The sequence below is a fragment of the Aedes aegypti genome, chromosome 3 (genome assembly GCF_002204515.2).
Source record: "Aedes aegypti strain LVP_AGWG chromosome 3, AaegL5.0 Primary Assembly, whole genome shotgun sequence".
Classification (NCBI taxonomy): Eukaryota; Metazoa; Arthropoda; class Insecta; order Diptera; family Culicidae; genus Aedes; species Aedes aegypti.
This window is the reverse complement of record NC_035109.1, coordinates 25295344-25308169: the sequence shown is the minus strand read 5'-3', so window position 1 is coordinate 25308169 and position 12826 is coordinate 25295344. Positions and strand designations below refer to the sequence as shown.

General features: G+C 36.5%; 2 protein-coding genes across 4 annotated transcripts in view; one reads left to right on the top strand and one right to left on the bottom strand.

Moving 5' to 3' along the window:
* LOC23687721 (elongation factor 1-alpha) overlaps nucleotides 1-12826 on the top strand; it is a 53371-nt gene that overhangs the window by 14120 nt on the left and 26425 nt on the right. The gene's annotated exons all lie outside the window — the stretch shown is intronic.
* LOC110679877 (jerky protein homolog-like) lies at nucleotides 9050-10576 on the bottom strand. Its single transcript, XM_021855922.1, has one exon. It carries the CDS (start codon nucleotides 10574-10576, stop codon nucleotides 9050-9052), a length of 1527 nt encoding a protein of 508 aa, XP_021711614.1.

The window sequence follows — 12826 nt, the reverse complement described above, 5'->3', positions numbered from 1 at the left end:
AAATTCTCTTTAGATAATTTCTTGGCCGGGTGACTGTTTTCGACTGCTGCTTTTGACTCACTAGAAAGTATTTATCATCCTTCATCGTACTAACCCGTAAAATGTTTTGGAAATCGATTAAATTTCGTGTAATAATGTAAAGGGAAAATCTACGAAGAGAAATCGATCACTGCAGATACGCCTGTATGACACTCAACGGGAGATGTGGTCTTTTCATTCCGTTGCATGCTCATGTGAAAGAAGCGACGGAATCGAGATCAATCGTGAACGGTAAGCGTCGTGCGAACGCGAAAACTTATTCGTGGTCAGTCGAGGATGGATTGCCAACTGGTGAGCTCGTCTCATACTTATGATAACACATTTTTATCGTGACAACGTTACGTTAATGTAAGTTTGTAACAAATTTTGAATGGTTTTTCACAACAAGTGTCAACATAAACCCTTATTGCTGTTTCATATAATTTTAATATAGACATAGGTACCATTCTTTTTCCACATTTCTAAAATAACTTTTAAATAGTTCGACATAATGGATGTCATGGTACTTTTTTAATCTTCTACCAATGTCGGTTCGCTATGAGATGATCGATCTTATTTCATTACATATATTTTCAATTTTAAATGATTTTACATACAGTTATTCCGGTTGTTAGAGCAAATATCTCTTTTTTTGCTTTCTTTATCATATAAAATTCGGTTTTTGGTGAATATATCTTAAAGCTTGATTTTTTATGAATATTTTGTATGAAGCACTTTCAGAACTTTCAATTTTGCACATTTTTGCTGGAGGCTCCAAAGAGCTACCTCGAATATTTTTCAAGTTATGGACAATTTTCGATTGAAAAACATATTATTTTCAAAATTTTGTCAATCTTTTCAAACAAAAAACGTCCTCACAGTTTTTTCACCATAAACAGAGCAAAAGATAATCTTTCTAATGCCGACAAAAGATTGAAAATCCGTTTGCGCCTTTCGGAGATATCGGCATTTGAAAACAACAATTTTTTCGAAGAAAATTTCTGATAACTCTGTAACCATAAGAGATAGAACAAAAGTTTTTTCGGCAAAAAGTTGCGCAATCAAAAGTTCTAAAAGCGCTCGGAACAAAATTTTTGCGAGAAATTATCGTATAAAAAGTTATCAAGAAAAAACCGATTTTTCAGTACCACCCTAACTTTTTTGTTAAAAAAATCATAACTCGCGAATCATAGGAGATAGAAAATTGGGTTCTTCGGCAAAGTTGCTCCAAATCGGTTGTTCTAAAACATTGTAGAACATTGTGTAGTCCTAAATGCGTCAGCAAAAAGTTTATGTGCTGATCTCGTAAACCATGTAGGCCACCCTAATTTCACATCTCTAAAAAAAAAATGTCTGAAAAATATGGAGAAACTTTGCCGAAGACACCATATATCTAAAATTGACGGTTTAGGCGCAATCATTTTTGTCTTCCTAGATATGGCTTTGGGACCAATGTGCATTGAATCATGTAAATAACGAGTCATGGAAAAGAAATTCTTTGCAAAGCTGTTTCGAGGGACGATCATAGTAACCATGAAATTTTGTGTCCGTTTGTGCAGTGCAACTTTCTCTTTCTTTCACTCTTACATAACATCTGTAAACAACAAGGCCAGTAAACATCAAAATCCCATACAAAATCAAAACATTGCAGAGCCCTATTGTTCCATGAGTCGATATCGAGTCATGGAACATCGACTCATGGAGGTTTCACTGTACAACGCTGATGTGTAGGATCCATAAGTGTGGCCCAATAACCTATCAGCAAATTAATTTGTTTATTTTTATGATGTGACGAGAAGTTATGGTTGTCGCTATACAAGTGCTCCAGAAGAATGACGAAATCAACTCGTTAATTCAAGAAGAAGTTGTGAACTCCATATATCATATATCATATAAAGCGTCAAGACTCTTAGCTGATGGTAGATTCGTCTCTAGTTTACCAACGGTATGCTAGAGTTTCCAGTGATTCTTTAATTATTTCATCAGAATTCTTCCTCCTTTTAAGCATAGGCATTCTTTCGAGTTATAACTGGTTTCATAACTGATAAAATATGTATTTGCATTGGCTTAAAATTTCATAAGATTTTTCCTTCTGTTGGTCATAGGCTTTTCTTTCAAGAGAAGTCGTAAACCGCTTTAGTTACTGTCAAAAGCAATGCGAAAACCTCTGCTGACAGCTATTACCGTTAGCAGAGAAGTGAATTATTGCTTTCGTGACAAATACAAAGCTAACACTGCGGAACACGTTTTTGCCACAAGCACCAAAACACCACTATTAACTTAATTAAGGATTGCTGAATCGTTTTCAAAAATACCATAGCACGTCTAGTTGTTGAGATATTTACTGTTGAAAATGCAAGTTAATTTTTTTCAGCCAACTTGCATGCAAGTTTGTCAGCTTCTATGTCAATTTTTTCGCTTAATTTGCCCCAGAATTCAAACTTCATGTGTATAACAATTATTATAAACAATATATTTTAATTATAAATATATTTAATATTTTCGATGCTCAAAAATTATGTTTTGATGGTTTAGAAAAAAATTGCATTTTTCCATATAAGACAAACAGAGAATTTTGTATAGAGACTACAAGCATGTTAAAAAAGTCGATTTAATCTAAATTAAATCGCGCAATTTAAATCAAATCATATCTTAAATGAAAATGTTAGTTCTATTTTGCGTGTTTGGTGGATTAAATCATTAAATAGTTTGATAAATCATGCACGCAAAAAAATTGTGCGGTAAAAACTACCATTTTAAGGGGTTAACTTAATCGCTCGCACCGGCAATTTTCAGCAGACTAGAAATGCGCTTGATTTTACCATGTCTGTAGTCGAAATCAGATTGTTGTAAATTATTTCTGTCAAATGTACCAGTAATGTGGTGGGATGTACCGTAAACATGGTAAATTGGTCTGAAATTCCATGGTAGTTTCAGGAATGGGCGTAGTCAGCTAAAATAGTAATTTTTACCACAGATTTTTTTCCCGTGTACATTAAATTCCATGTAAACATCAATAAAACTAGTGCTTTATACAATTTCACAATACGGCATCAGATTCAGCAACCCCAAATCTTCTAGAGACACATAATTTGATCCTTGGGACACGCAAAAATGTCTGTTTTGTTACGCTGTATAATTCCTTCTTTCAGAATAAGCCAAACAAGTTCTTTGAAATTCATTACAAATGCATGCTAGCTGTAGTTCACTATTGGTTTGCAATTTCGGCCAAATGGCATTCGACCAAATGTCCCTTCAGTCAAATGGCGTTTGACCAAATGGCCCGGAACGGTTTTAAGCAAGAGTCGTATTTTCCCTCCTTATCCATGGATCACATTACCGATCAAAGGTGACTCCTAGATTCTTACCAGTTCTGATCAATCACGGAGTAGCAACTATTGCCATATACAGCCAGTCTATGCTATACTATGTTAATACACAGTTCTGGGTATTTGCGGGTTGAGAGTAAAGCCTCATACTAGAAAATGAAATCTGGATTCCTTAAAACTAAAGTGTGGCTTACGCAGAAATCTTTGCCAAACTTTCAACAGATCAACTTTTAGGAAAAAAATCCCATTGATTGGACCCGAATAAACCCATATTAGCAGTGATCAAAAGACATTAACATTTAGAGATTACAACACAAATATCAACATATTATTCTTTAAAACTAAGATACAATGAAGCCTCAATGTTTTGTCATACTATTCAGCTGTTGAAAGTTCGGTTATAAAATTACAGTATACTGTAAAATTTTCCATGTGTTTACCATTTCAAAATCTTTCTATGTCCATCTGACATTACGACTTCAACTGGTGTTCTTGTGAGCCCTTCTACAGTTAATAACCAACCAATTGCCTAAGTTTGCATTAGTATATTCGAAGATACTCTATGGCCTGGGAAGTCGAGGAACTTTCCAACCCGAAAACATCCCTGCCCGGAGAGATTCGTATCCACGACCCTCAGCTTGGTCTTGCTGAATAGAAGTCGGATTAGTATATATTAGAATATGTATGACCGTCAATAAAGTTATGGATGAAACGAGATTCTTTTGGACTATCGTAAAACGGGGTATCTTTGGTATTGCGGAACCCACCACATACTGAATGAAATATGATCATTTCTGTTAATAAGTTGAGCAAAACGAATGCGAAAGTAAAGATTATTAGTATGACACTTTATGTCAGAGCTATTTTTGTTGGAATCGAAAGCATTTGAAGCATTACATTCGAATATTAAAAATTGATTAGGCATCCATTTATGAATTTTTGACCCCCTCAATCCCCCTTTGTAAAGCTTTTTGTTTGAAAATTTAAATAAATAAAAAAAATAAATAAATTTAAAATGTTTAACTCGTAAAGCTTGACGCGATCCCCTCTCTCCCTTCAAGCGTTACGTAATTTGTGGACGGCACCTTATCCGTGATTATATCATAAATCGCATCACCACCCAAAACCCTTCCAATGGCAACTGTGGAATGGTTGTCTAACTAACATTCTTTCCCTTCCTCAATGCTGCAGCTAATCCAATTTCGATTGTACGATCATCTATGCTCCTGCTAATGCTCAAGTTTTGAAGACTTCGTTACTTATTATTGATAACCTACGTGTCGTAGAAGCTAAATTCGATCCCAAATCTCTTAGCGCAAAGCATTTTTACAATTTGTGACCTTTTTTGTAATCAGTCAGAATTTTTCATGTAACGCTGAACGCCTATAGATTGCAACGACCTATATAGGTTAACCAATATTTTTTGGACCCCTAAATATTTTGGACCCCCAGGGCTATTTTCCTGCATATTTCCCAGTTAAAATCGAAAGACCAACTCAATTCGCATTTCATAGAAAATGTGCTTATTTTATCTGAAATTAATTTAATTTAATCGATTCATCCATGCAACCGTTACAACACGTTACACACAGAAATTGAAGCTGTCAGAAATTTTTCAAATGTAAACAAAAACTATTATCAAATTTTTGAACTAAAAGCGTAGAATTTCTTCGGTTTTCCATTGTCAATCGATTGATTAGCATATTATACAACCAGTGTCGTGGACTTTTTCGCCAAACGATAAAAAAATGCCGGGTGTCCAAAATATATACTTTGAGGGTCCAAAATGTATTTGTGTGTCCAAAATAATGAAAAACAGTCTTCACAATTCAATTATTTTTATTCAATCGGTTTTTGGATCCTACATGACCGTATGGGCATTTTTTTCACGTAGAGGAAGTTTTTCGCTACATTTGGGCATGTTCTGTGATTTGGTTATACTGTGCAGTTAATTAATCAGGACAAAAAACTGAAATCACTTCCTCAGGGGGTCCAAAATACGACCGTTACCCTATCTTCCGTAATTCATTCGATTTTGTTCAAAATCGAATATAAATATAAACAAAAAATGCCATTAGACCGAATGCCGTTTGGGTCATTTGGCCGAATTACGAACAAAAAATAAATAAATAAATTGCTTCATCGCTATTGAGTACAATTCATAAGTGTGGACCAAAAACTGATTAGCTAATTAATTTGTTTATTTTTATGATGTGGCCGAACGTCATGTTTGTCGCTATATTAGTTCTCCGAGCGAATAATTAAAACGATCCGTTAATACAGGACTGAGCTGTGAACTCGCGTCAAGACTCTAAGCTGATGGTTGGTTCGTTTGTGGATTACCGACAATGTGCTAGAGTTTAGAGTGATTTTCATCAGAAATTTTTCCTTTTTTCAACATAGGCTATTCTTTTGATTTGTACTGGTTCCATAACTATTGGCAATTATTAAGTTTATATTTTAATTGGGAATTTTACTTTCTTCAAATCATCGGCAGTTCTTTGTTGTTATACTGATTTAATAAATATTTGCATTACATTTGTCTAAATTTTTATAAGAGATTTTTCCTTCTTTTGATCATCGGCTGTTCTTTCAAATTTGAATATTTTTCATAGTTTATTGAAATAATGGCTTATAATACGCTCATAAAGATTTATTAAAAACATAACTTGTGTGAGATGCCATTCTCCTCCAAGACTAACTCTGCACCGTTGCTTGCGTATATCAGTAAATCGAACGACTTTGTGAACAGTTACCTCAAATAGGCTCACTGTTTATCCGTTGTAAAAAAAGCCAAAACTTGTGGTTGCTAGAACTATAAATTAATTTAATTGGTACGATTCAAAGGATCGAAGCAAACCGATGCTACAAAAGAACGCATAAGTCGTAAACTGAGAGAGAGAGGAGACAGCTTACTGACAACTGGCTTGTTTTCTTGGCTTCTTGGATTCCTTCTTCTCATGTTTGGGTTGTGCACAATGGTTCGGAGAACACAAACTAGGTCAAAACCATTTTCACATCCGATTTGTTATCAAAATGATCATAAAATTAAAAAAAAATCAACATCAATTTGAGTCCAATCGACAATATTTAAATATTCAACAATTTTATATTTCGAACATCATCAAAACCTATCAATAATGTGAGAAGAGAATCACAGCCAGTTTTAGTTTGGCCGAATTTTGACGGTTTTCACGATCTGCCCTTCGAATGTGCGGTTTTCCAGTGACAGTTGATGATAGGTTCCCTTGACTTTTGTGAGCTCGCAATCTAAGCCAGCTGTCTCCTTTCTCTCAGGTCGTAAACCTTTTTAGTTACTGTCAAAAGCTGACTACAAACGCAATGCGAAAACCTCTTCTGGCAACTATTTCCGCTAACAGAGAAGTTAATAATTGTTTACATTTAGGATGTTCTTCTTTCAGCACTGACTTTTTCTTGAATTAATACTAAAGAGCTGTATATCAATTATGATTTACCCTTCTTTTACAATAATCTGCTCTATGAAATTCATTACAAATGCATGCTTACTGTAGTTCACTATTGTTTTCAATTTCGACCAAACGGCGTTCGGCCAAATGATCCTTTCGGCCAAATGGCGTTCGGCCAAACATCATTCGGCCTGACCCGGAACCACAAAAAACGTTTGATTAATGTTGAATTTGAAATATTAGAATCAATCAGTATGCTTTCAAAAATAGATAGGCTTATAGGGCAAGAGCACCAATTTTCGACCCATCCTTACGATTTTGGCCTACTTTGTATGAAAATCCGAAAATTGGCACAGAATTCTTGTAGGTCGAATATTAGTGCTTTTCCCCTAGACTTTTTTTTTCAAATTCCCATAGACCAGTGGTTGTCAGCCTTGCTGATTTGGCGGGCCACCTCAATGCTTTCAAAATACCATGTGGGCCGCAAAATATGAGGATTCAATTTAACGACTTTCCATGGGATTAAAAATATTAATTTTCAAAACTATGCATGAAACATTCATGCATTCAAGTCAAATATCGGTATTTTTATGATTTTCATAGATTTCTTGTATTTTCATTTATGAATCAAGAATTTTTTTTTTCAATATTTTCAAACAAGTCAAAACTAAAAAAAAAGATATTTTTTTCAGAAAATTCTGAGGTTTGCGGACTTTCTACAGATTTTCAAGGCCTACTAAAATTCTTAAAAGCTGCTTCAATAAATTTTAACCAATAAACTGATATTAATTACTGCAAAGCAAATTTAGGAAATCTGGAAGTTTGAAGCATTTTAGCTTACAGTAGCTACATTTTTGAATCAAATTAACTGCTAGAGATTTGAAGAACCTAAGAATATTAACCAGTTTTGAGATATTTTTCATTATAATAAATTAAAGTAATTTTCTTGATAACCACTTATGGTGGTAAGCTCCATCGAAGTTAATACGCCAATCGCGTATTATCCTCGATTTTACTATAGTAAAATCGAGGATAATACGCGATTGGCGTATTAACTTCGATGGAGCTTCCACCATTAGAGTTATTCGATTTACCAATATGGAGAAACACAGACAAACTGACAAAGATTTTATGTTTGCAAAAACGAAGAAGGTTACGTTAACGAGCGGGCCTCGAGACATCAACATTCAAAAAACATTCAACTTGGAGGTTTCTCTTCTCACATTATTGATAGGTTTTGATAATGTTCGAAATATAAGCTGCATCCTACTTAGCTGTCAGTTCATGGTTCAAAGTCTGAAAAGTTTTGATATTGTATATTGACTACAAAACTCGGCCAATAACTTAGCACATTTCATTACCGTCAAACGGGGTAACTTGCAACACTTTTTGATTTCAATTGAATATTTCTCAAAGTATTTCAGCTTTCAATGAAAAGTAAAAATGTGTTGTACACTAATTACGGCTAGTTTAAAACTGTGGGACACTGTTTTTCCATATATCGTACTTTGTTTACTCAGAAAAATTCAAAAACATGCGTTCTGCAAGTTACCCCACATATGGGGTAACATGCAACAATACGAGAAAATGCTTTTCGATTGCAGTTCTTTATTATTTCTATTGAAAGTTGTTTTCAATACGATTAGAAAATGAATAATTACCATAAATACGGTATAATACATATATAAGGGGCCGTCCTTTAATTACGTAAGGCCATTTTGATGGTTGTTCAACCCCACCTCCCCCCATAGAAGATAATTTGTCTGAAAATTAGAAATAATTTGTGAGGCATGTAAGGAATCTCAACCTCCCCTCCCCCATAATCCTTTACGTAATTAATGGACAGCCTCTATCGTAACTTATAGTAAGCTCAGTCCTGCCACGCACAAAGTATGGTAAATAACTACTTGGGCACCTCCACGATTCACTTTGGCATGGACGGTTTTTCGCTATTGAAACTTTGTAATAAGAACCACTTCAATACGATGCAAATTGTAGCCAGATATGAGCTCAGTAGCTTTTGGAAAACCCCCTTCCAAAGTGAATCAAAATGCCAAGAATATGACACAGTTCTATTACACAAAGAGGAGAGGGAATCTATTTCAAAGAAGTAATGTACCATACTAATATAGAAATCTTTTAGCAAAAACTCCCAGGGATCAGCATATCAGTCAATGAATAATAATAAAATAAACAAAAACAAACGAATTCATTTTATTCAAATAAAAGGGATAAGAATATTTCCAATTATAGTACGTGTCAAGGCTGAACCATTCAGATTCTCGGTTTCTTGGTTGGGCGTTTTGGGGCTGCTGTCACCAGTTTCTTATTTCCTGCTGCGTTATCTGTCTTCACACGATCCTTGTTAGATTTTCCATTTCCCGCCTTCTTACGTTTATTTCCAGCCCGTGGATGTTCATTTTCCTTTTTTGGAATCAACAAAGGATCCTCCTTGCTTGCATTGCCAGTAGATGGTCTCTTATCTTCGTTGCTGGACTGCTTGTTCGTTGATGAAGGAATATCCTCAACCTTAACGGTCTGACCAGGTTCAACTTGGATCCTTTTCTTGCGTTTTTGGGTGACTGACTCATTTCCAAATCGAGCTTCTTTTAGAACATCGACGAAAGCAGCTGACCACGACTCGTCTGCGTTCTTACCTGCCTCGCTCTCAGTCGATGGCAGCTTCTTAAGGACTTGAAAACGATTCAACGGATAAATACCTGATGCTCTGAATCCTGCCCGCAAATTGTCGCTGGCCTTGTCCATTCTATCGAGGGCTTTTTTAAGGAGTCCTGGGAATACGAATTTCGGAACCGTTCCCTTATGTTTGGTCTTGTATTCAGCCAACACTTCCTTCCATTTGATCTTAAGCGGCCGAAAATATGCAACATCTAGAGGCTGGCAAATGTGTGTGCTGTTAGGAGGCAGGAACACAAACCGGATGTTGTGATCTCGACAAGCTTCGATCACTGAAATTGAGAGGTGACTGGCCAAATTATCTCCGATGAGCAACTTGGGGACAGTTTCCCCAACTTTTGAGTCGACATCCTTGAAATGTTTCAGAGCAATTTTAAAAAACCATTGCTCGAACAGATAGTTATCAAACCATCCGCTGTTGGAACAGTCATAGACAGTTCCACCAGGCCCGTACTCAGTCCACGTGTCGTAGATAAACTTGCTTTTATACACCACGAATGGAGGAAGTACCTTACCCGATGCTGTCCCGGCAAACATTGCTGACGTACTGGTTTTGGTAGAGTCCATAATTCGTTCTGCATGTTTGGCTCCACGACGCACGATGACTTGAGAACGACCTGGATCATCGGTCAAATTCGTTTCATCGTAATTGATGATAGCATCCGGGGAAACATCTTTCAACGTCACTTCCAAGTTATCAAAATAGTTCCCGATTTGCTCTTTCGACACAGCTGCTCTTGACCTCTTAATATTCTCACAACAACGAGTCTTCGGCTCCTTATGCCGATTCAAAAACGAGATGCACCAGTCGATACCGGGAAGATTGTCCTTGAATCGTGTTTCTTTTCGACCTTGCTTGTCAAGAAAGCGTTTTACTACGGTCCGCACTTCGGTTCGATCAAAAGGCATCCCCCACTCGGCAGCCAATAGGAGGCCATCAACGAGCCTCTTCTCTTCCCCTGCTGTGAGAGCCGTAGGTCTGCCGTAGGACCGTTCCTGATAAGGTTTATCTTTTTTCATGTTCCGGCTGATCGTGGAATGACACAGACTGTACTTATTTGCTGCCTCACGGATGCTAATTCCTTTCTTTTTAACTTCAGTCATTGCCATTTGCAAATTGCTCCCCGAAAAGTTCGCATAGGCACGGCTCCCGGGTGCTTTTTTGCTGTTTCGGGGCATGTTTTTCTCACAGCTGTAAAGAAAACAAAAACAAAACAAAAAATCAACGCTGTTGCATGTTACCCCACAGAGTGAACCAGAAGCAATTTTTACATAATTTTGAACTTTGTTGAGATCTTCGGAAATTTTTTAGTATGCTTGTTTGTTCACTACTGTGTGTCCTATCTATTCGTGGTATTGTTGAACTTTATGCATTTAACTTCTGAGAACAACGAAGCACGATATCATACCTTGTTATTTGTCGGAAAAACAGGATCTACTTATTTGGCCTCCAGCTAAACAACTAAATGAAACAGAGCTGCGAAATTTGCACTACACTACGTTGACATACACTGAAGTTTGACAGCTCAGATGTCCAAACATAAAAGTAAACAATAACGTTGCAAAATTCATCAATTTGTGTATGTGTCGATGTGTTGCAAGTTACACCGCTGTTGCAAGATACCCCGTTTGACGGTACGTTTATCAAGCCAAGAAGAACATGACTACATCCTTCACCTGGACAGATCCCAACTCGGAACGCATGCGTACTCATTCCTTTCGATTCAACAGCAAACTGCAGCCAGCTACCTGACTATTGACCGGGTCGGTGCATCAGTACGGAAGCTAAAATTCTACCGGTGGCAATGAAAAGTTATTTGCATGCTGTCCTTTCGCTAAGGAAAGAGATATACTTCCGCAACAGTCATGTCCTATTACCGGAGACCACTTCCTAGTTTGTACCAACAAGAAGAAAATGGATGTTTGTGGTAACGATAGCCCCTGGATTATCGATTTTCCCATCCTTTTGTGTGCTTGATGTTTTCCAGTTTGGTTGTACCATATTTCCAAAGTTTTCCCTTTCTGAATGACATAATGTGACCAAATCATATGGCGACACATATGATATTCAGACAAATCTGTTGAACGAGCATGAAAAAAGGTCATGGTTTATTACTTTGCAGAGCATTCAAGTGCTCTCTAACGGGGGTCTTCCTTAGCCTAGTGGTAACGTCTACGACCACAAAGCAAAGCCATGCTGAAAATGTCATTGTTCGATCGATTCCCGGTCGGTCCATGATCTTTTCATAATGGCAATTTTTTTTGACTTCTTTGAGCATAGAGTATCATGGTACCTGTCACACAATATACGAATGCGAAAATAGCATTAGAAACTTTGACAATGGAAGCTTTGAGTTAATAACTGAGGAAGTGCTCTTGGAACTTTTATCATAGAAACAGGCTCTGTCCCAGTGGGGACGTAATGCCAAGAAGAAGAAATCAAAGGAGAAGAAAGCATCTAAGTACAGTTCGCCAAACGTACGGATCTACCTACAAAGTCTCACACGGACACGGGGATGCAACTGTCGCTCCAACTGACTAATGCTCTTCTAAATGGTTGTTTTTCGCTGCCGGCAAGTTAAATTTAGACATGCGTTCGGATGGATGGTAGAAAACAGGCAAAAAATATTATCGAAATTGCGACTGAGTGACTGATACACGGTGGTTTGCGAATACCCTTTAATGGGTAAAAAATTACTCGTTTTGAAATAGAACGGATATCTGTCACAAAATGGGTGAATTCAGATATGTTAAACGGGTAAATAAATACCCATTTTAGAAAGGAAAGGCACTTTAAAAATGAGTGTTTTTAAACCCATTTATGGGTGAAAAAATTGTTGGGATTCATTTCATAGTCGTTGGCCGCAGCTGCATGCAATTTCTGATTTTTAAATAATTATTAATATATCCATTGGTATAACCTTTGTGTACACCATGTATTCACGTTGAAGGAATTAGAGAAGCGGTAAGTTTTGAACGCACATGCTATTATTCAGATAAACTGATTGCCTGATTGCTTACAAAAAATCGATACTTCCAGGTAGTCTCGTTGTTTCTGCCGCAGACATCTTCTATGACCAGTGACCAGAAAAAAGGAGAGATTATTCCAGCAGCAATCTATCTAACGTATCATTATTTTGACTATGTTTAAAAAACAATGAATTCCTTGAATAAAAACATTTTGACATTTTTAGTTTGTTAATTTCATTATAATGTTAATAAGATTCATATTGAGGTTATAATTATATATGTTTATCATTCACAAAATGGGTAAATTTTTACCCTTTTTATGGCGCGAGCGCGATTTACAAAATGGGTAAAAATTTACCCATCCTTTGACATAGACTGCGTTTA